Source organism: Rhineura floridana, chromosome 8 (assembly GCF_030035675.1).
Source record: "Rhineura floridana isolate rRhiFlo1 chromosome 8, rRhiFlo1.hap2, whole genome shotgun sequence".
Taxonomy (NCBI): Eukaryota; Metazoa; Chordata; class Lepidosauria; order Squamata; family Rhineuridae; genus Rhineura; species Rhineura floridana.
Genome location: NC_084487.1, coordinates 6,494,073 through 6,516,172, shown reverse-complemented (window position 1 = coordinate 6,516,172; position 22,100 = coordinate 6,494,073). Strand labels below are relative to the sequence as shown.

Below are 22,100 nucleotides of genomic sequence, written 5' to 3'. Positions count from 1 at the left end.
TGTCTTCTTAGCTATAAGAAGCTTAGCTTTCTGATTGGAAAAGGTTCTTGCTAGAAGGTTCCAGAGGAGGAGCTAAGGGGGAACAATTTGGCAGTGTCTATGGGTGTGCTGATGATTAATTGTAAATCAGCAGCAGCAGAAAACAAGCTTACTGTGATGTACAAACATGTATATTCTGTTGGTTTTGCTGCAACAGTCCAACAGCTATTTTTCTACAATACTTGGGTTTTAGTTTGGTTTTTGAAAAAAGAAAATAATTATGCACTAGATCTCTTTGCTGTCTTGTCCAAATTTGTTTGCTCTTAATGTCTAATACACGGATGGTTACATTCAACCCCTGTTGAACAGGAAGTCAGAAGTCCTTGTTATAGACGGATGGGATGCTGCAAACTGTACAGTTACTCATAAATCTTGCTCTTTATGCATTTGGTTAATGTCTAACAAGGATTTTGATGGATGGCTTTGCAGTTAATAATTAAACGTTGTAGGACCAAACACTCACAGCCTTACTTCATCCTCAGGCAAATATGCCTAATCACTTCAATGAGCAGAAAAAAATGGGTTGTATAGCGCTACGTGTGCAAGCCCCCTCCCCGCTCGAGGCTGTAAAATTTAAACCTAGTAACCTTTTTTAGAACAGCCAGCTGAAGGGACTGGCATTGGAGGTGAGCTATGAATTGGAGTAGGCTCTAACAGAAAATTTTAGGTATTTTATAAGTGAATACTAATAAATAATAGTGGTTGCCCTGTGAAGCTGGTACTGCATGAAACTAATTAGGCAAGGTCTTCAGCAATTTTTTTAAAACAAGCTATCTCAACTGTGAATAGTTTGCCTACGAAGTTATAAAGATTCTCAGCTTTGCTTCTTGGCTTTCCTACAATTAATTGACCCATGAATGCCATCCTGAGCTCATAAAAAGCCAAGAGGCTTACAGTGAATCAAAAATATTAACAGGCGCTGTATGGAGATGGTTCATTACTTGCTTTCTCCTCCATCCATCCCCCCCAGCTCATTGCAGTGATGCTCATGAAACATTTTGTGTTCAGATGCTGGATGCTTGTCCACCTATCTTTGCTCATGAGCTTATCCAGATCTGGTCTTGCCTTCCTGAGATAGTAACCTAGAAATAGCCAACTGATTTCCTGGTTATTCTTGGGAGGTGAAACAAAAAAGTTTTTTTCAGGTGGTACTGGGTGTCCAGTCAGCTTGCCTCCCTGATTGAAGAAGGGCTCTCCTTCCTTCCTTCCTTCCTTCCTTCCTTCCTTCCTTCCTTCCTTCCTTCCTTCCTTCCTTCCTTCCTTCCTTCCTTCCTTCCTTCCTTCCTTCCTTCCTTCCTTCCTTCCTTCCTTCCTTCCTTCCTTCCTTCCTTCCTTTCCTTCCTTCCTTCCTTCCTTCCTTTCCTTCCTTCCTTCCTTCCTTCCTTCCTTCCTTCCTTCCTTCCTTTGACAAGGTCTGCACAAGAATTGCAGCATTTGCTCAGATTTCCTTCCAGGTACAGACGGGCCCCGCTTTATGGTGTTTCACCTTTTGGCGTTGTGCTAATGCGGCGGCTTTCAATTCCGGAAAGTCCCAGCTTTAAAGCGCTTGTTCTGCTTTTATGGCGGTTTTTTGTCACGCGCCATTTTCATGTCATTTTCATGTGATGTGCACCATTATTTTCAATGGGTTCCGCTTTTTGGCGGTTTCTGCTTTTTGGCGGCAGTCTGGAACAGAACCTGCTATATAAGCGGGGCCAGCCTGTATTGGGTTCAACACCTGTTCGGTTGCCTCATCCTATCATCTGGTGGTTTCTGTTATCATTTCCTTTTGGATGTGGCTGTGCTTTCCCCAAACCGCACCTGTGCTTATCAGTTTGCTCCTGCAGAGTTGTGCATTACCCAGAAAACTTCAGCCATACTGAATACAAATGAATATACTTTCCCCCCTTAAGAGATTTTTCTTTGAGAAGAACATGAGATGGAAATTAAGCAGTGTTCCGCACTTTACATGGTAGCATTATTGTTGGCTGTTTGCTTGACAGGGTGCTGCAGCAATCCTGGCTCTCTGATATGATGGACATGTTTCAGAGCTCACATTCCTTATCTGCATACTGCAGCTTTAAGTGCAACTTAACTTATAGGCCTTGTATACCTTGAATGTGTGACTCAGCCTTTAACAGTGAACTAAGCAAGTGGATATGTTGCTGTGAAAAATAGCCGTATCCTGCTGCTTTTTCTTTTTGCACTGGAATGAGAATGCATCAGACGTCTCTCTGCTGGTGAACTAATTGAGATATTTAGGGATAGGAATCAGGTTATCTTTATTTAATTGTGTTGTATCTTTTTTAAAAAAAGAATTCTCAGTTGTGTCTAATTAGCAGCTCAGTGCTGTTGGCCTGGTTGTTATTTCATGCTAGTTTGTTTGAATACGATCCTTCCTTCACAGATACATCCCCCTTGTTACCTTCAGTGCTCTCTTGTTAGGTTAGGCAGCTTTCTAACAGCGTGAAATATGATAACCAATAATCCTGCTGTGCTCTTAGGGGCCCCAGGTGTCATCACTGCCCTAAGTTGTGCTGATCAAAATCAATTTATTTTTCTGCCTTTTAAAAACATAATCTTTCACTGAGTAAAGATGATGGAATGAGAGTAACTGACCTCGCCTTCTATCTCTTATAAACAATGGAATAGTTTACTTTAGTGACTGTATCCTAGGCCCTATCTATGCTACAAACCCATATGCTTTATACTGCTTCAATTGCCATTGCCTACCCAATGAATATTTGTGAATCGTACGTTGGTCTGGGTTTGGTGATAATTCTCTGGGGATCTCCTCCTTACAGAAGTGCAATTCCCCACTTCCGGGAAGGGTTGCTTTGCCTGTGCTGCCTCTGAGTCGAGCTCTCGTCTCAGAAGAAGCTTTTTCAGCTTTAAAATCAGTCAAAACATTCTTTTTGACTGGTAAAGATTTTCTCCCGGACAGGGAGAAACGTAGAGATTAACCACAAAGCCTGTTTTTGTGGGGAGGACTGGATTTCATTTATTTATGAGAGAAGGTTCAAACTGCAATGCCGGACGGACTTTCATCAAGCTCTAGCTGATTACAGTGACACGTTTATCTTTTCCTCAAAGAAAAACGGACTCTAACAGGCAGATAAGCATCCTTCTTTCTATTTTCTTTTTTTACTTGGTTTAAATTGTTGCAGCAAAAAAGAGATTTGTCAATGAATCAGCTGTGAAGAACTTCTGGGTGAGTTATGGCTTTTCTCTTTCACGAAATTAAGGAGGAAAGAAATCGAAAAAGCTTATATTTGTTTTTATTGCAAAAAGCTGTCCTGGAGGTGCATTCTAAAGATACCAACGGAAGAGGGATTTCTATTTCGAGGATAATTTTCTGGACTGGAATGATGTGATGGAGCTTGACATAGAAAAAATCTATGGAGTTGGCTACAGATATGTGACAGTGGAGAAACTCTTAAGAGATGAGCCAGTGCATTTTGTAAAAAAGAAGAACAGAGATATGACTTTGCAGCAATATTTCAGCAACATATTCAGAATTCTTGACTGGAATGATGTGATGGGGCTTGACATAGAAAAAATTTATGGAATTAACTACAAATATGTGACAATGGAAAAACTTTTAAGAGATGAGCCAGTGCATTTTGTAAAAAAGAAGAGCAGAGATGTGACTTTACAACAATATTTCAGCAACATATTCAGAATTGATGGCAAGGACATATTTGTGATGGGGGAAATTCCCATCAGACTCTTGTTATATGACTATGGCTATGACAGCAAGATCATCATGGGATACTGATAATGGATGAATGGATACTGAAACCACTGGATTTAACAGGACTATTGAAGATGGAAGATGGAAGATGAAAGCAGAGAGTAGGAATAAACGGACAGTTCTCCCAATGGAGGGCTGTAGAAAGTGGAGTCCCTCAAGGATCGGTATTGGGACCTGTACTTTTCAACTTGTTCATTAATGACCTAGAATTAGGAGTGAGCAGTGAAGTGGCCAAGTTTGCTGACGACACTAAATTGTTCAGGGTTGTTAAAACAAAAAGGGATTGCGAAGAGCTCCAAAAAGACCTCTCCAAACTGAGTGAATGGGCGGAAAAATGGCAAATGCAATTCAATATAAACAAGTGTAAAATTATGCATATTGGAGCAAAAAATCTTAATTTCACATATACGCTCATGGGGTCTGAACTGGCGGTGACCGACCAGGAGAGAGACCTCGGGGTTGTGGTGGACAGCACGATGAAAATGTCGACCCAGTGTGCGGCAGCTGTGAAAAAGGCAAATTCCATGCTAGCAATAGTTAGGAAAGGTATTGAAAATAAAACAGCCGATATCATAATGCCGTTGTATAAATCTATGGTGCGGCCGCATTTGGAATACTGTGTACAGTTCTGGTCGACTCATCTCAGAAAGGATATTATAGAGTTGGGAAAGGTTCAGAAGAGGGCAACCAGAATGATCAAGGGGATGGAGCGACTCCCTTACGAGGAAAGGTTGCAGCATTTGGGGCTTTTGAGTTTAGAGAAAAGGCGGGTCAGAGGAGACATGATAGAAGTGTATAAAATTATGCATGGCATTGAGAAAGTGGATAGAGAAAAGTTCTTCTCCCTCTCTCATAATACTAGAACTCGTGGACATTCAAAGAAACTGAATGTTGGAAGATTCAGGACAGACAAAAGGAAGTACTTCTTTACTCAGCGCATAGTTAAACTATGGAATTTGCTCCCACAAGATGCAGTAATGGCCACCAGCTTGGATGGCTTTAAAAGAAGATTAGACAAATTCATGGAGGACAGGGCTATCAATGCTACTAGCCATGATGGCTGTGCTCTGCCACCCTAGTCAGAGGCAGCATGCTTCTGAAAACCAGTTGCCGGAAGCCTCAGGAGGGGAGAGTGTTCTTGCACTCGGGTCCTGCTTGCGGGCTTCCCCCAGGCACCTGGTTGGCCACTGTGAGAACAGGATGCTGGACTAGATGGGCCACTGGCCTGATCCAGCAGGCTCTTCTTATGTTCTTATGTTCTTATGAATTAATATTGATAATGGAAGAATGGTTATGGAAATTATTGGACCTAACAGATTTGACGAGATGGATTAATCAATATGTTTATTTGGACTATGGCTATGACAACAAGATTATTATGGGATACTGATAATGGAAGAATGGCTACTGAAATTACTGGACTTAACAGGATTATTGAAGATGGAAGATGGAATTAATACAGATAATGGAAGAATGGCTATTGAAATTATTGGGCCTAACAGATTTGAATCAGATGGATTAAGCGACATGTTTATTTGGAGAAAAATTGAAAGATATATCTCTCAAGGAATTGAAACCTCTCTTTGACTTTTTGTGGAAAGAATAAAGTAATGTTTATGAGATTTGATGATTAATTAAGATAACTACTGGAGGAAAGTGATTTTATAATATAATTTTAGAGACAGGATTGTTATATATTGTAGACCTATAACTGATCTGCGACAAATCGGAAGTCAACATTTTATTTTATTGTTTAATTGTTTTTGTTTTGTTTTGTTTTTTGTCTTTGAAAATTTGAATAAAAATTAATGATAAAAAAAGAAGAAGTGCAATTCCCAAGGGTCACTGCAAAGAGGGAATTATAGTTAAAATAATCCAGCTCTGTAGTGTGAATTTGCTCTGCAATGCATTTGAAGAATTTACAAAATTTGGCCCAGTTTGGCAGGCTAAATATTCAAATCTGTGCAGCAAATATTTGCTGAGAGGGATCAATAAATTTCTGCATTTTCAGGAAATCAGGGGAACCTTTTTTTTACAAAATTCAACTTTACTGACCTTTATAGGGAGTTTTCTAAATTTCCAGCATGGAATGTCTTCTGCAAGATAATATAATTACATGTGAAACGGGCTGTGTTGGCACCTACAACACAAAATGGTGGTGGTGTGTTAGTAGCTTAGAAATTTGCCAGTTTTATCAGTAGAAACAAAAGCCTTCTGCTGATGAAACTTTAATGTGACTATCAACTTTTGTGCAAACTGTAGTCATGTATGGTATGTGTTAGGTTTACTGCATTAACTTGCAACTTGTTTACAAAACTGTTTGAATGGGTTTCTTGAAACACTGTTGCCCTCCTCCCTTTCTCTCCAGATGCTGCTCACGGAGTACTTGGATATGAAAAATACACAGACGTCCTCGGAGCCATCAGCTCAGCTTAGTTATGCCAGCTCGGGAAGGGAATTTGCAGCGTTCTTTGCAAAAAAGAAACCCCAGAGGCCTAAAACATCTCTGTTCAAGTAAGTGCTGCTGAGCCTGTCTTTTCCAAGCTATGCTATGCATTGAGATTGGCCTGTACACCTTCAGTACTGCCTTGTGCTTGAGAATAACCCGACATCCATTTGTTTTCACTTAATTTAGTGCGGAGTGCTGCAAATGTAAATGGGCTCTTCCATTTTCACATTCATTGGGAGTCTGGCCTCTCTAAGAGAGCTGCGGAGGTGGATTCCTGGCTGCAAAAAAGTGGTAGAGGGAAGAGGAAGTGGAGACTGATGCTCTTCTGTTTCCCTTGTGAGGCACAGTACAAGACACTGCTTTATCCATCTCCATAAACTGGGGAAGGCAGAGGGGCTGGGGGAGCTCTCTGTCCCCTCTGGGGGGATAGAGAACATACACATGCTGAGTATACACATGCAGAGTAGGGATGGGTTGGTGGTTCTTGCAAAGGATAAAATGATTGGGGTGTTTCGGCTTCATAGCTGAAAGTCAGATACTCTGGTTTGTTTCAGAATTCTCTGCTTCTGATTGACATACACGCTTACGTAGACATGCGCAGGAACATCTCTTACATAAAGTTATAGGACAACAAGGGCAAAGCCGGATCTTCGTTGGCAGTTATGCATCCTGTCTTCCATGCTCTTTTGATCAGCTGCAGAATTCTGGCCTTGATCCATTGTTTGCTTCTTTCATTCATGGTGTTTTAATCAACATCTTTTACATAGATGATTATCAGCTTCATCTTATGTACTCCCGAGTTACAGCCTTCATTCAGCAACCCCCCCCCATTTATGACTTCTCTTTGACCAACTCATTTGATGTTTTGAAGACCATTAGCCCATTACTTCAAAGTAAACTCTTTTGATTGATTAGCGGCAGGCTGGATACACATCTTTTAAATTAATGATAAAACTATGTTTTTATTGGCGGAAACAATGTTTGTTCAAATGTTTAGAAGCTGGAGCTTTTACATTCAGAAACTACTTCATTGGGATTATGATGTCATTAGTTGGCTGGTTCTCCTACTCTAGGATTTTCAGACTTCTTGACTACTATCTTCGTAGGATTTCCATTTATGAAAGTGTGTGCATGCATACACCCTTTAGGATGCAGACCTTAACGTGGTGAGGGGGTTTGAGAGTGTTGAAGAAGCTGAGAGCAATGCAGTCAGGAGTCTAGACCAAGAGGCTAGACTCCTAGCAGGGGCACCCAAGGTGGAATGGTCAAAGCTGAGACACCAGACTAAGATGCATCCAAACTCAGAGGAAGGCAGTGGTAAACCACCTCTGAATACTTCTTACCACGAAAATCCTATGATCAGAGTATCCAAAATGCAACACGAGATAGTGCTGGAAGATGAGACCCCCAGGTTAGAAGGTACTCAATGAGCTACTGGGGAAGAACAAAGGACAAGTACGAGTAGCACTGTGACTAATGACGCAGCTGGGTCAAAGCCGAAAGGAAGCCCAGAGGCTGATGCGCACAGATGCAAAAAAAAGTCTGGAGTTGTACGACGCACACATGGAATGTGAGAAGCATGAACCAGGGAAAGTTAGAAATTGTCAAGCAAGAAATGGAATGTATCAACATTACAATACTTGGCATGAGTGAATTAAAATGGACGGGAATGGGACATTTTCAATCAGGCAACTACAAAATATTTTATGCAGGAAATGAGAAATCAAGAAGAAACAGGGTTGCTTTAATAGTGAGAAGTGATGTAGCAAAAGCAATTAGGAGCTACAACGCAAGGTCTGAGCGAGTGATATCAGTGAGATTAAACGGGAAACCTATTAACATAACCATCATCCAAGTCATCATCCAATGTCAAACGCAGAATAAGAAGAATTGGAGAGATTTTACGCAGAAGTACAGGAAGAAATTGATCACACATCAAAACAAGATATGATGATAATCATGGGGGACTGGAATGCAAACGTAGGGAACAGAGAAGAACTAGGAATTGTGGGGAAATGGGGCTTAGGAGATAGAAATGAAGAAGGAGAAAGACTTATTGAATTCTGTGAAGCCAATAATTTGTTTCTTGCAGACACATTTTTTGCAACCAAAAAGATGACTGTACACATGGACATCACCAATTGGTCAATATAGGAATCAAATTGATTATATAATTGGTAACAGAAGATGGAGAAGTTCCATACTTTCTGCAAAAACAAGACCAGGAGCAGACTGTGGTATAGATCATGAACTGGTCGTATTGAAAATCAGAGTAAAGCTAAATAAGACCAAAAAAGCAATTATGATGCCAAAATACAATATAAATAACATCCTAGAAGCATATAAAGATCAAATAAGGAACAGGTTTGGGGCTTTAAACTTAGTTGACAGAGAACCAGAAGAACTATGGAGTGAAGTCAGAGACGTTATCAGGGAAGAATGCAAAAAGACAATACCTCTCGTTAAAAAGAGAGAAAGACCTCAATGGATGACTGAAGAAACTCTTGAAATGGTTAAAGAGAGGAAAGCAAAAGCAAAAGGAGATAGAAACACAGTCAGAACCCTAAATGCAACAATACAGCGACTAGTATGTATGGACAAAGAGAACTATTACAATAGTCACTGTATAGAAATAGAAGAGGACAAGAGAAAGGGTAGAACGAGAGCCCTATTCCAAAAGATTAGAGAAATGAAAGGGAAATTTAAACCACGAGTGGGGATGTTGAATAATCAACAGGGGAGCACACTGACTGACCGAGATGAAATAAAAGGAAGATGGAAGCAATGCACTGTAGAACTCTATAAAAGAAATGCAAGGATGAAAGATTCTTTCACAGAGAAACCGTATGATGAAGAACCAGAAATTTTAGAATGTGAGGTGAAAGCTGCTCTTGAAATACTTGGAAGAAAGAAATCACTAGGAATAGATGGCATACCAATAGAATTGCTATAAGCTACTGAGACTGAATCTGTCCAAATTTTAACAAAAATTGTCAAGAAATATGGAAAACTAAACAAGAGACCACAGACTTTATAGACTACAGCAAAGCCTTTGACTGTGTAGATCATGAAACACTATGGAATGCTTTAAAAGAAATGGGGGTGCCACAGCATCTGATTGTCCTGATGCGCAGCCTATACTCTGCACAAGAGGCTACTGTAAGGACAGAATATGGAGAAACCAATTGGTTCTCCATCGGAAAGAGTGTGAGACAGGGGTGTATTTTATCACCCTATTTATTTAATCTATACGCAGAACATATCATATAGAAAGCAGGATTGGACCAAGATGAAGGAGGTGTGAAAATTGGAGGGAGAAATATCAATAATTTAAGATATGCAGATGATACCATACTCTTAGCAGAAGCCAGTAATGATTTGAAACGAAAGCTGATGAAAGTTAAAGAGGAAAGCACAAAAGCAGGACTACAGCTGAAAGTCAAAAAGACTAAAGTAATGGCAACAGAAGATTTATGTAACTTTACGTCCCTCCGTGGCACAGAGTGGTAAGCGGCGGTAACGCAGCCGAAGCTCTGCTCATGGCCGGACTTTGATTCCAACGGAAGGAGGAAGTCAAATCTCCGGTAAAAGGGGTCAAGGTCCACTCAGCCTTCCATCCATCCGTGGTTGGTAAAATGAGCACCCGGCATATGCTGGGGGGTAAAGAAAGGCCGAGGAAGGAACTGGCAATCCCACCCCATATATACGGTCTGCCTAGTGAACGTCGCAAGTCGTCACCCTAAGAGTTGGAAACGACTCACACTATAAGTGCGGGGTCACCTTTACCTTTTTACAGTTGACAATGAGGACATTGAACTTGTCAAGGATTATCAATACCTCGGCACAGTCATTAACCAAAATGGAGACAATAGTCAAGAAATTAGAAGACGGCTAGGACTGGGGAGGGCAGCTATGAGAGAACTAGAAAAGGTCCTCAAATGCAAAGATGTATCACTGAACACCAAAGTCAGGATCATTCAGGCCATGGTATTTCCGATCTCTGTGTATGGATATGAAAGTTGGACAGTGAAAAAAGTGGGTAAGAGAAAAATCAACTAATATGAAATGTGGTGTTGGAGGAGAGCTTTGCAGATACCATGGACTGCGAAAAAGTCAAATAATTGGGTGTTAGAACAAATTAAACCAGAACTATCACTAGAAGCTAAAATGATGAAACTGACGTTATCCTACTTTGGACACATCATGAGAAAACATGATTCACTAGGAAAGACAATAATGCTGGGAAAAACAGAAGGGAGTAGAAAAAGAGGAAGGCCAAACAAGAGATGGATTGATTCCATAAAGGAAGCCACAGACCTGAACTTCCAAGATCGGAACAGGGTGGTTCATGACAGATGCTCTTGGAGGTCGCTGATTCATTGGGTCACCATAAGTTGTGGTCGACTTGGAGGCACACAACAACAACAACAACAACTGCATGCAAATCACATTCTCTGTCTCTGAGCTATGGTTCTTTGTCTGTGTGTAATATTGTCCTGTACCTGATTTGTGTATTGGTCTCCTGAAGAACCAGAACCTTTTCACCCATATGCCTTCTTTTGATGATCCAACATTAGTCTTGTGGAAACTCTAATAAGTAAATAAATCCTAAAATAATAATATTTACTACACATGTATCCCTGGATTCTTGTGATCTTCTAAAGTGCGTTCATTTTCCTTCCCCTTTCCGGTGTTTTGAACTAAAGTGAAATTAAAGCAAGTTGTGTGGAAAACTGAACCACTTGTTCTTTCAAAGTTCTGTGAAAAGATAAGCCAGTTGTCCAAACATTGTTAATCGTCCAAACGTTGGTAACTTCAAGAGCAGATTCCTGCAACTTTATGTGGGTCTTACTGATGTGTTAGGTCTGGAAACTACGGTTGATGCAGAATGCTGCAGCATGATTGCTGACAGGAGTGAGACTCTGTTAGCATATAACACCTCTGCTCAGAGATCTTCACTGGGTGCCTATTTGTTACTAGGCTAAATCCAAGGTGTTACTATTGGTATATAAATTCCTCAACAACTTGGGACCAGTTTGCTTGAGCTTACCCCATATGTGCCCACTCGATCTCTTCAATCTGGGGACTGGCACTATTACAGGGGCCACATAATATTTGTTCTGTGCTTGCTAGGAATCAGTCCTTTGATGTGGCAGTACGTACTCTTTGGAACTACCTGCCTTTTCATAGTAAGCAGGCACTTTCACTGTATAGTTTTTGGTGCTTGCTAAAATAAAATTTTCTTCAGCAAGTTTACCCAGTGCCTGCAGGAAGAAGGAGAACATCGCCACCCAGGGAAGGAGAGCCTGCTGTTGCTGCTGCTGCTGGAACACCACCTCCACCACCCTTCCCAGTGGGACTGCTGCCTGGCAGACGTGCCTCCTGCAGGACCAGGTCCCAGGTACCCAGCCAGCTGTGACTGATTCCCATCACCTGTCCCTCTTGGGAGGGATACATAAGCCGGCTGGCTGAGGTGGCCTGGGAGACCCAGTGCCTGCAGGAAGAAGGAGAACATCGCCACCCAGGGAAGGAGAGCCTGCTGTTGCTGCTGCAACACCACCTCCACCACCCTTCCCAGTGGGACTGCTGCCTGGCAGATGTGCCTCCTGCAGGACCAGGTCCCAGGTACCCAGCCAGCTGTGACTGATTCCCATCACCTGTCCCTCTTGGGAGGGATACATAAGCTGGCTGGCTGAGGTGGCCTGGGAGACCCAGTGCCTGCAGGAAGAAGGAGAACATCGCCACCCAGGGAAGGAGAGCCTGCTGTTGCTGCTGCAACACCACCTCCACCACCCTTCCCAGTGGGACTGCTGCCTGGCAGATGTGCCTCCTGCAGGACCAGGTCCCAGGTACCCAGCCAGCTGTGACTGATTCCCATCACCTGTCCCTCTTGGGAGGGATACATAAGCCGGCTGGCTGAGGTGGCCTGGGAGACCCAGTGCCTGCAGGAAGAAGGAGAACATCGCCACCCAGGGAAGGAGAGCCTGCTGTTGCTGCTGCAACACCACCTCCACCACCCTTCCCAGTGGGACTGCTGCCTGGCAGATGTGCCTCCTGCAGGACCAGGTCCCAGGTACCCAGCCAGCTGTGACTGATTCCCATCACCTGTCCCTCTTGGGAGGGATACATAAGCCGGCTGGCTGAGGTGGCCTGGGGTTTTGTCTTTTGTTTTGTTTTTGTTTTCTTTTGGGTGCCATTGGTTTTATCTATGGGTGGGTTCGGTTTCGTTTTATATTGTAGTTCTTGGGTTTTTATGTAGTTTGTATGTTGTATTTTACTTTATCTTGTACGCCACCTAGAGTGGCTGCTTGTGCGGCCAGATAGGCGGCCTAGAAATAAAATTTATTATTTATTATTATTATTATTACCTAGGAATGTAATTTTAACATGCAGTTTTACTATGTATAATGGTTTTAGAATTGTTGATTTTATATTTTAAAATTTTATGTTAACTTGTTTTTATTGTTTGCCTTTATCGGTAGTTTTAAATGAATATTTTAGATTGTTCTAAGATTGGTCTTCTGTCAAGTAAGCAGTATATAATTGTTGTTAACTTGTTGTGGAGGGGGATGTAATCAGTATGTTGATTATAGATAGGGTCAAGATTTCCTTGCCAATTATGTCTGTGATTTGACAAAGCAATTACAGGATTGGACCCAGATCAAGTGAGTTGAACTTGGATCTCATTGAAATCAATTGGACAAGTTAGTTGTGATTTAACTCTCATTGGCTTCGGTGGGAACTAAGTGTAACTATCTTACTCTAGATCCAATCCACATATATTAGGAAATAAGCATTCCTTGTGGGGACCTTCTTTCTATACAAATGTTTTCTGGAAAGGACTGGTGCTTGCTTGTCATATGTTCAGGTGTGCCATAAATTCACACGTTGTGTAGAATGGCAAGCAGCCAGGCAGTTCCCACTCAGCATCAAAGGGCTAGCATCCAGGATGGGACACCTTTATGAGATTCCCTCACAGATTACCTGGAAGGTTTGGAGTTGTTGCTCTCCCTGCTCATCCTTTATTTATTTGTTTATTTATTACTTGAATTTATATGACACTTTTCCATATAAATATGTTCAAAGTGGCTTACAGTAACACAAAAATGCGAATGATGATATCAATAGCAATCAATTCAAAAAACATAATCATTTCAAATCATTTCAAAACATAACAATCCAACAATAACTCCAATTAATTACCTAAACATTATCACATTTAAAGTCATCATAAAACATCATAAAACAAGCTATCAATCAGTTAAAACATATCAAATTAATAACATCATTTCAATATTAATAACATAACATTCCAATACAAAAGGATAAGAAAACAGTTTTCTGTCACTCTATCATTGATGTTAAAAGTCTCTGCGGATGGCTGCTGTTATATGAAGACTCCATGTTCAGAGGCAGACTAACTCTGGGCACCGGTGGCTGGAGAGAACCCATGGTGGGAGAAGGCTATTGCTTGTAGGCTCCCCCCGAAAGGCAAGACACTGGACAAGGCAGTGCCTTGGTTGAGTCCCCGATGAAACGGAGCACCCAGAGCTCACACAAACACTCCCCGGAATGCACGATGTGGTGGAACCCCCCAGTGTCCCCACTCTGTTGCTTGGTGCCCCACCCATCTGCACCAGGCTCCATGACATGGCGACTGTAGGCAGGCAGGTGGACTGGCAACCTTGTGTGTGAGGCGGTGGGCGGCAGGCGACTCCTCACCCCAGGAGTTGTGCTGGACTCCTCTGGGTGCCTCTCCTCGCCCTCTCCACCATGCTATGGGAGATGACCATGATAGTGTTGGCTGCTCCTTCAAGCTGAGGTAACAGTGGATAAACACCAGATAGTATCGGGACTTTGGGGCTAACCTCCCACTTGTAACTGCAGAAGAAGAAGTGGTGCCGAGAGACAGCGGATGCTGCAGCTACCGAGACCTCCGCCATCTTGGATCTTCAGCTTACTGAGTCCTGAGTTGCTCCCTCCTCTACATCAGCTTCCTTGCTCTAGCCCCATGCACTCCTTTCTGTCTGACAAAAATGAAGTAAGGCATAATTGCTTAGTAAGAAGAGCATGTCCCTTGCTGCTCATTTTCTCATTGTTGCTTTCACCACAGTGACAGCCATACTTGCTGGGATCTGTGGTTGCATTATCTGTCAGCTGTCACTGTGTCTCCAGAGATCTTTCCATTAAAATGGCATTTTTCATCCTGTTGAGAGGTGTGTGTATGCTTGATAATGCCTCAGTCGTGCTGTTTGTTCTTCCTTCAGTGTTTGTCTCGCCACGTAGGGCAGCTGTCTCCTACTCCTCTTTCCCATTTAGAGGGCCATTCACCTGTCAGTATAATCTCTGCATTTTAGAGTGCCCTCCCTGAGTACTTGTGTTAAGTCAGGAAAAGGGCCATAGCTCAGTGGCAAAGCATCTGCCTTGTGTGCAAAAGGCCTCAGGTTCAATCCCTGTTGTTGCAGGGCTGCTATGCACAGAGGGCCTTAGAGAAGAGCCTGCTGGGAATAAAACTCTTACAGGAATGAATCTTGGTAATTTCCCATGGCCAGGAATATTCATACAAAAAGTTAGGTTAGGGGGCCTGACTTTGTTTGGTGTGATAAATGCCCTTTTAGCATAGGGTTGGGGTGGCGATGGGAAGTGCCCTTGATCAGCACAAAAGTGTTGCTCTGAGCAAATCACCTGTATCCCCTGTCAACACTCTTGACCCCAAGGGCCATACTACTCCGAGGAAGACTCGGGGAGGATGAGCTATAGGCTGCTTAACCCACAAGAGAACATTTGGTACTTTTTGCTGTGCCTGCCCTACTGGAGGATGTGACTCTACCCTAGTCCTTGGACAAGTCTCCAACAGCACCTTCACCTCCTCAACCCCCTTATAAGCCAACACATGCAAAATCTGTCAGGGCCTCTTTAATAAATGCAGTCAATTCCAGTAAGGAGGTGGTGCCAGTTATAGTGGAGGCCTTGTCAGCTTAATCTGGCTTCATCTCTCTGCTATGATATAGCTGGAGCGGGGGCGGGGGGTTCAGTCAGCAGGGTCCACTGGGAGCTGTCCGTGGTCTTGACATTCCTGATCTTTACTTAAAAGGACCTGGCCTGACTTGGCCTATCCAGAAGAGTCTTGGTCTGATGTCTACACTTCACCTATGAGCCTCAGGCCCCAGGAAATAGGATAGCCTCTTTGTATATGCAACTCTTCTGGGAGCTATTTAGAACCTGTTAGTAATATGCATGTATAAATATACAAAGCTGCTTTAATACTGTGTCAGACCATTAGTTCCTCCAACCCTGTACTGTCTTCTCTTAACTACAGTACCACTCCTAGATCTGCGACAGAGGTCTTTCTCAACTCTCCTGCTGTCTGAGAGATCATTGTAATTTTGAGGTGCTGGTAACTGAACTTGAGGCTTTCTATTTGCTAAGGTTGTTGGCTGCCACTGAACTGTGGTCCTTTCTCAGTCAACCTGTTTTTGACTTGTGAAATGAGGTGTGCTGGAGCTCAGGCCTATGAGAAAACTATAACAAGTGACATGAGTCCTGTTCTCTAATCCCACATATGCAGGGGCTGGTTGCGATAGCTCAAAGCCCAGAGCAAGGCACTCTGCATGTGATCAGAGATGCTGTCTCATCACGTATTCCTGGGTCAGGCCTCAGATCTGGCCAGTGGCTCTAAAAAAACCCAAAAACCAACAACAACAAAAAGAGAACAGCCAAGACTATAGTGAGTCTTGGCTCACATTAAGCCCTGTTGCCAGCAATTAAGCACTTGAGTGTGGTATTTTTTAAACATTTAATTAAATTGAGTTGCAAGTAGTAAAAACAAGGGCTGTGACGTTCACACAACCAGCTTGTGGGTGTCGTCGAAGTACTGGCTGGTCAGTGTTAGAAACAGGATGCTGGTCTAGGTGGTCCTTTGGTCCAGCACAGCAGGGTCTTTTTAGGTTCTTCACCTAATTTTTGCTGTGCTATTTTTATGGTTGGAAAGACTTTAAATAAAAAAAAAGCAGCACCAGATCTAATGTTACCTGTTTATTTTTTTAAAAATCCAGAACCTTTAGGTAATAGTGGGCAATGTAGTCTTAAACAGGTTTGCTGGGCCAATATTTCATTGGTTAGGCTTTGTTATTATTCTGTTCAGTTCCTGACCATGTCTCATTGCTGCTACTGTATTCTGCCCTGATCCATCTGGCCACTTACTCTAATTTTCAGAGGCAGAGTTTGCATTCAGACATCACGCTTACAGACTAAAAAAACACAAAACAAAAAGAAAATGGATTGGGAAGGAGGAGCAAATAAGTAAACATGAGTACACGTTTGTAGTTATTATACAGCCACAAGAGTGGCTGTATACTATAGCCAGCGTGGATTTTTTGCATTCCGCAATTTTAAATTGGAAACATCCCCATGTCATTCTGATGCTTCCCATAAGCTCATTTCAAAACAGAACAAAACAAAAGCGGTTTAATAACGTACCTATAGTCAACAGATATTTCTATCAAACTTTAAAAAGCAGGAAAATTGGGCAGCTATAGTGAATGCACCAGGGAAATTGGGCAGAGGGGAAGTCCCTTTTCTTTCCAAAAGGAAATCATTGTGAAACGTATCATTCTTTTGCAGGGTTTCCTCCACCTTTTTATTCTACAGCAGGCACATGTATCCTCCCACCCAAATTTAAACCAAAGCTGTCCCTGGCCACATCCACACCAGACTTTTTTTACTTTACTTTACTTTTACTTTACTTTTTTTACTTTAGACAGTCATGGCTTCTCCCAAAGAATCCTGGGAAGTGTAGTTAGTGAAGGGTGCTGAGAGTTGCTAGGAGATGCCCTGTTCACATCACAGAGCTTCAGTCAGAGCAGCTGACTGCTAAACCAGTCTGGCCACTGGAGCTCTGTCAGTGGAATAGGAGTCTCCTCTCAGCCCTTCACAAACTACACTTCCCAGGATTCTTTGGGGGAAGCCATGACTGTCTAAAGTGGAATAAAGGTCTGGTGTGGGTGTGGTCCCCTGATTAGCCAAGTCCAGTAGCTGTGAGTCTGACTTTTAGAACACAGATGGTTGTTTCTTTCTGAGCATGCCCGATGTCATAATAGACTTCAATGCTAAAATTGTAAAATAAATTAAAAATAAGCCAGGCATTTTTTTTTATCATTAATTTTATTCAAATTTTCAAACACAAAACAAAACAAAAAAGAAACAGATTAACCAATAAAATAAAATGTTGATTTCCGATTTGTCGCAGATCAGTTATAGGTCTATGATATATAACAAACCTGTCTCTTAATATATTACAAAATCACTTTCCTCCAGTAGTTATCTTAATTAATCATCAAATCTCATTAACATCACTTTATTCTTTCCGCAAAAAGTCAAAGAGAGGTTTCCACTCCTTGAGAAATATATCCATCGATTTTTCTCCAAATAAACATGTCAATTAATCCATCTCATCAAGTCTGCTAGGTCCAATAATTTCAATAGCCATTTTTCCATTATCAGTGTTAATTCCATCTTCCAACTTCCATCCTTGCACCCATAATAATCTTGCTGTCATAGTCATAGTCATATAGTAAGAGTCTGATGGGAATTTCCCTCATCACAAATATTTCCTTGCCGTCAATTCTGAATGTGTTGCTGAAACATTGTTGTAAAGTCATATCTCTGTTCCTCTTTTTTACAAAATGCACTAGCACATCTCTTGAGAGTTTTTCCATTGTCACATATCTGGAATTAATTCTATAAATTTTCTCTTTTTCAAGTTCCATCAAATCATTCCAGTCCAGAAATTCCATCGAAACATTGATAACTTTATCTCTGATATCTTCATCAATTTATCCAGGGACAACGCCGAATTCCAAACAGTAATCTTTATCTCCAGGATCCACAAACTCCAAATATTTTTCCAGTTCCACACTTGATATATCTGTTCCAATCTCCAGGACTTGCATCCTCCCTTTAATTTTTGCCATAAAGTCCAAATCTTTTTCCAATTCCACATTTAATATATCTGATCCAATCTCCAGAATTTGCTCCTTCCCTTTAATTTCTTTTTCATCTTCTATTGCTTGTCCATCTGCTCCTTTTCTCATATAATCCTTTATTTCTTTCAACTCCTGTTTCACTTTACCAAATTCAGTTGCCATCTCTTGTCTACTCTGTCCCAGTTCTTGTTTCGTTATCTTAATCTCATCCATTATCTTCTGAAACATATCCACAGGGGAAAACCCTTCCAGGGATACATCCAGGGTCTCTGCCACTTCTTTGATTGTCATTCTTAAAGCCGAAGAAAAAACCCTTCAAATTTCCAATATAGCCACAATTCCCAAGCAAAGAGTAATTTGCTTCTTTTTCCAGCAATAAGGGGGTTAATATTCCAGGCCTGTTGACATCATCTGGCCAGCATAGTTCTTATTTCCCGCACGTCCAAGAATGCAAAACAAATTTGGTTCACAACGCCGAACAATTAGTAACATACACAAACAGCAGATTCGTCTAAAGAAAGTAGTCCCAGACATATATCAATCAAATAATAATCTAGATCAGATTTTCTCTTCGGGTAAGTTGCCCCTCATCCGTTTTAATCTTTATAGTTTCCAAATTCAGGCCAGCTTTTTGCCATAAAAAATAAGATAACCTTTTTAAATTTTCTTTCCTCCTCCTCCTTAATTCCTTGTATAAAAGAGAGAAGTGTAACTCACCCAGGTATCTTGATTTCTGATTCTTAAACAAATCTCTTTTACTGTAGTAATTTAAGCCAAATGATAAGATTAGACAGAAGGAAGCTCGCCCGTTGTGGATCGTTTAAAAGAAAAAAGTCTCGCTTTTTTCAGCCCAGCTTGCTGGAACTCCTAACTCCGTCCTCGGCTGCCAGGTATGCCCTCCTTTCCCAGGGAATTCCTGATCGATTCCAGCCACCGACAGCCTAACGAAGTTTCTGTGGATAATCTTCGGTTCACCCTTGCCTGGGAGAACAAGTTCCCTTTTGACTGATTTTAAACTGAAAAAAGCTTCCTCTGAGACAGAGCTCATCTCAGAGGCAGCCACAGGCGGAGCAATCCTTCCGGGAAGTCCAGCCAGGCATTTTTTTTAACGTTTAAACTGCAGAAGATGAAGGCCAGAGTATAGGGCAAAGTCAGTAATAGGATTACAGGTACTCTGTGAATGTGACTGATTTTTACCCAGGTTCAGATTTCTTCCTACCCAAGAAGATTGCTCAGTGACTTTGGAAAAGTTGCTGTCTTTCAGTCTAACCTATATCTTGGGGGGGGGGGGGAGACGTGATGTATCCTGTCCCTGGAACCTCCTGGAACCTGGGAGGAATAATAGCAACTTCCTTTCCCCTTCAGGTGTAAAAAGAAAACCCACCACCTTCAGAGAGAGAGGGGGGGGAGAGAGAGAGAGAGAGAGAGAGCACTATATGTAAATATAAATGAATATGAATGGGGCAGATATTTGAAACTAACATAGCTTCCTAATCACATCTAGTTTAGACCTTAGCAGCAGAATGAATTTTACAAAGTGATAAATATTGGGGAGAGATACAGGGTCTCTGTCAGAGATCTACAGAACTAGGAAGTTGTTTAGGCTCTGTAAGGTTGCTACTAGTGGCCTCTCTCTCTCTCTCTCCCCCCCTCCCTCGTATATTGTCAATATATGAACACACATCATCTTAGAACTGGCCTTGACTTTGGTATTGAGATGTAAAAGCTCTTGTGTGAGCTGCCTGTTCAAAAGGCTTGTTGATGTGCTGTGTTTGTCTCATTGCAGGTTTGAATCATCTTCCCATGCCATTAGTATGAGTGCCTATTTGCGGGAACAGAGGAGGGAGCTTTACAGCAGGAGTGGTGAACTTCAAGGTAGGCCAGACTAGATGGGAAATCTGGTTTCAAATGAACCACTTGAAAAATATCTAATATTTTTTCACCGCCACTGAAAGCTGCTGGCATTGATGAAATAAGCTGGAGACAAAGCAGAACTGCAAATTAGTGGTTTGTGTGTGTTAAGTCAGAATTCAAAATACTGAATTGCAAGGATAAAACTCCATAGTAGCAATATCAAATTTTGAGTTTTGTCATATTGGAATTTCACAATACAGCCGGGTTTTGAATTGTGAAATTTGATTCCCCCACCCAACCAGTATGTTTTTGTAATGGTTTCAGGATGATAGATTTGGATGAAATTTCTTTCCAGTTGTATTATATTTTATTAATGAGAGTCCAGTCTAACAGATGCTTCTGACATTATGTGAAATAACAATGGAGTCTTGGGCATGCATGCTCTCTCTTTCCTCTTCCCCTCTCTCTTTTCCTGCTTTAAAGGAAACCATAGTTTGCTGGCTTGGATGAAGCAGCAAACAATGGCTTTCCTCAAACCAGGAGAGGGGTTCACAGGAATATGAGCTGAAGAGAAGAGGAACACTAAGAGCTATCTGAGAAACGGGGGAGTACTTTCTGCACCTCTCTCTCTCTCTCTCTCTCTCTCTCTCTGTGTGTGTGTGTGTGTGTGTGTGTGTGTGTGTGTGTGATTGAGAAGGGCATGCCAATTGAAAACATTTATTAAAAGCTATAGGCCTATCCTTCAAAAGACCATCAGTTGCCCCAAGTGATTAGAAAGGGGGTAGTGCTGTCCAAACAAGCATCCTTTACGTTTGTACATTAACACAGAACATTAGGCGATATTTGCACAACCACAACTCTGCTTTCCTCTCTTTTTCTCCCCACTTCCTTTTGTAGCACAATGCATTTTGGTTATTTAATACTAAACTTTATTGAGGTTGCCTCCCTTTCAATTCACCTGTGCTGGTTACTACACAAACATGCTGTGATAATTATTCGTATTTTGTTCGCTTTGATGTGTGCGCATTAAACCTACTAGACAGGAATCACAAAATGGACTAAGAAATAGCAGGATTCTGAAAATGTAGTGAAATTCCTGCCCCTTGTTGTCAAGCAGCTGACTGCAAGAAATGCCCTCTCCCCACAATGTTATCTCTACTATCTGCTGGGGGTTTGGCAGTGGTTGGGGGAGATGGAAGAATTGTGGAAAGTGATGGCACTTGATGGGGCTGGAAAGGACAGCTTTGAGGACTGTGTCAAACAGGTATGGAGTGTTCCTCTTTAGACCAGCCTTTCCCAACCAGTGTGCCTCCAGTTGTTGTTGGACCACAACTCCCATCAGCCTCAGCCAGCATTGCCAATGGTCAGGAAAGATGGGAGTTGTGGTCCAACAACATCTGGAGGCACACTGGTTGGGAAAGGCTGCTCTAGACAGTAGCCAGCTGATGTTTGCAAGACACTTCTGAAGGGTTCTATAGCAATTGTGTGGCAGTTCTTGAGGAAGGCACCTGTCTTTACAATCTGGTGTCACACTTGAAATACCTTCGGAAGTGTTTGATAATTTGTTTCAGAAGCAGGAACCGTCTGCTGTAGGGATCTGCCACATGTTTGAAATATTCAAGGCTGAAAGCGAGCCAGGCTTGTTGCAAGAATTTGACTTATCTAACAACCACATATTGACTCCCCTTTGTTTTCTTCTCATTTTCTTCTCTAATGCCTTTTTTTGAGCCCAGAAAGCTTAAATCTGGGTGTTCAGGCTTGGGATAGATGAGGGAACAGCCAAGGATGGTTCCTCTGAACTTGCACGCAGTGCCTTTCCTCACATAGCCCAGGTACATTTGAAACAAACAGGACAGCCTTTGCATATATCATTAGGTTTTCTGTCATGCTTGACGCACCATCATCTTCCTTTTACCCATTATCCCCTGGACCCCTTGGGAGAGACATGGTGAGGCATGTGGGGTGTTGGTGATGGTATTACTGTACCAGAGGAAGGGACTGCAGCTCAGTGGTGGAGGCAATACTTTCCAAGCAGCAGGTC

The 22,100-nt window shown here is 42.0% G+C and overlaps 1 protein-coding gene across 3 annotated transcripts in view; it reads left to right on the top strand.

Annotated features, from left to right (window-relative positions):
* EXOC4 (exocyst complex component 4) overlaps positions 1-22,100 on the top strand; it is a 572,497-nt gene that overhangs the window by 165,066 nt on the left and 385,331 nt on the right. For all 3 annotated transcript variants that reach the window (XM_061638085.1, XM_061638088.1, XM_061638087.1), the window contains exons 8-9: positions 6,141-6,286; positions 19,992-20,080. In XM_061638085.1, the coding sequence (XP_061494069.1) occupies positions 6,141-6,286; positions 19,992-20,080 (235 nt within the window). The remainder of the gene's footprint in view (positions 1-6,140; positions 6,287-19,991; positions 20,081-22,100) is intronic.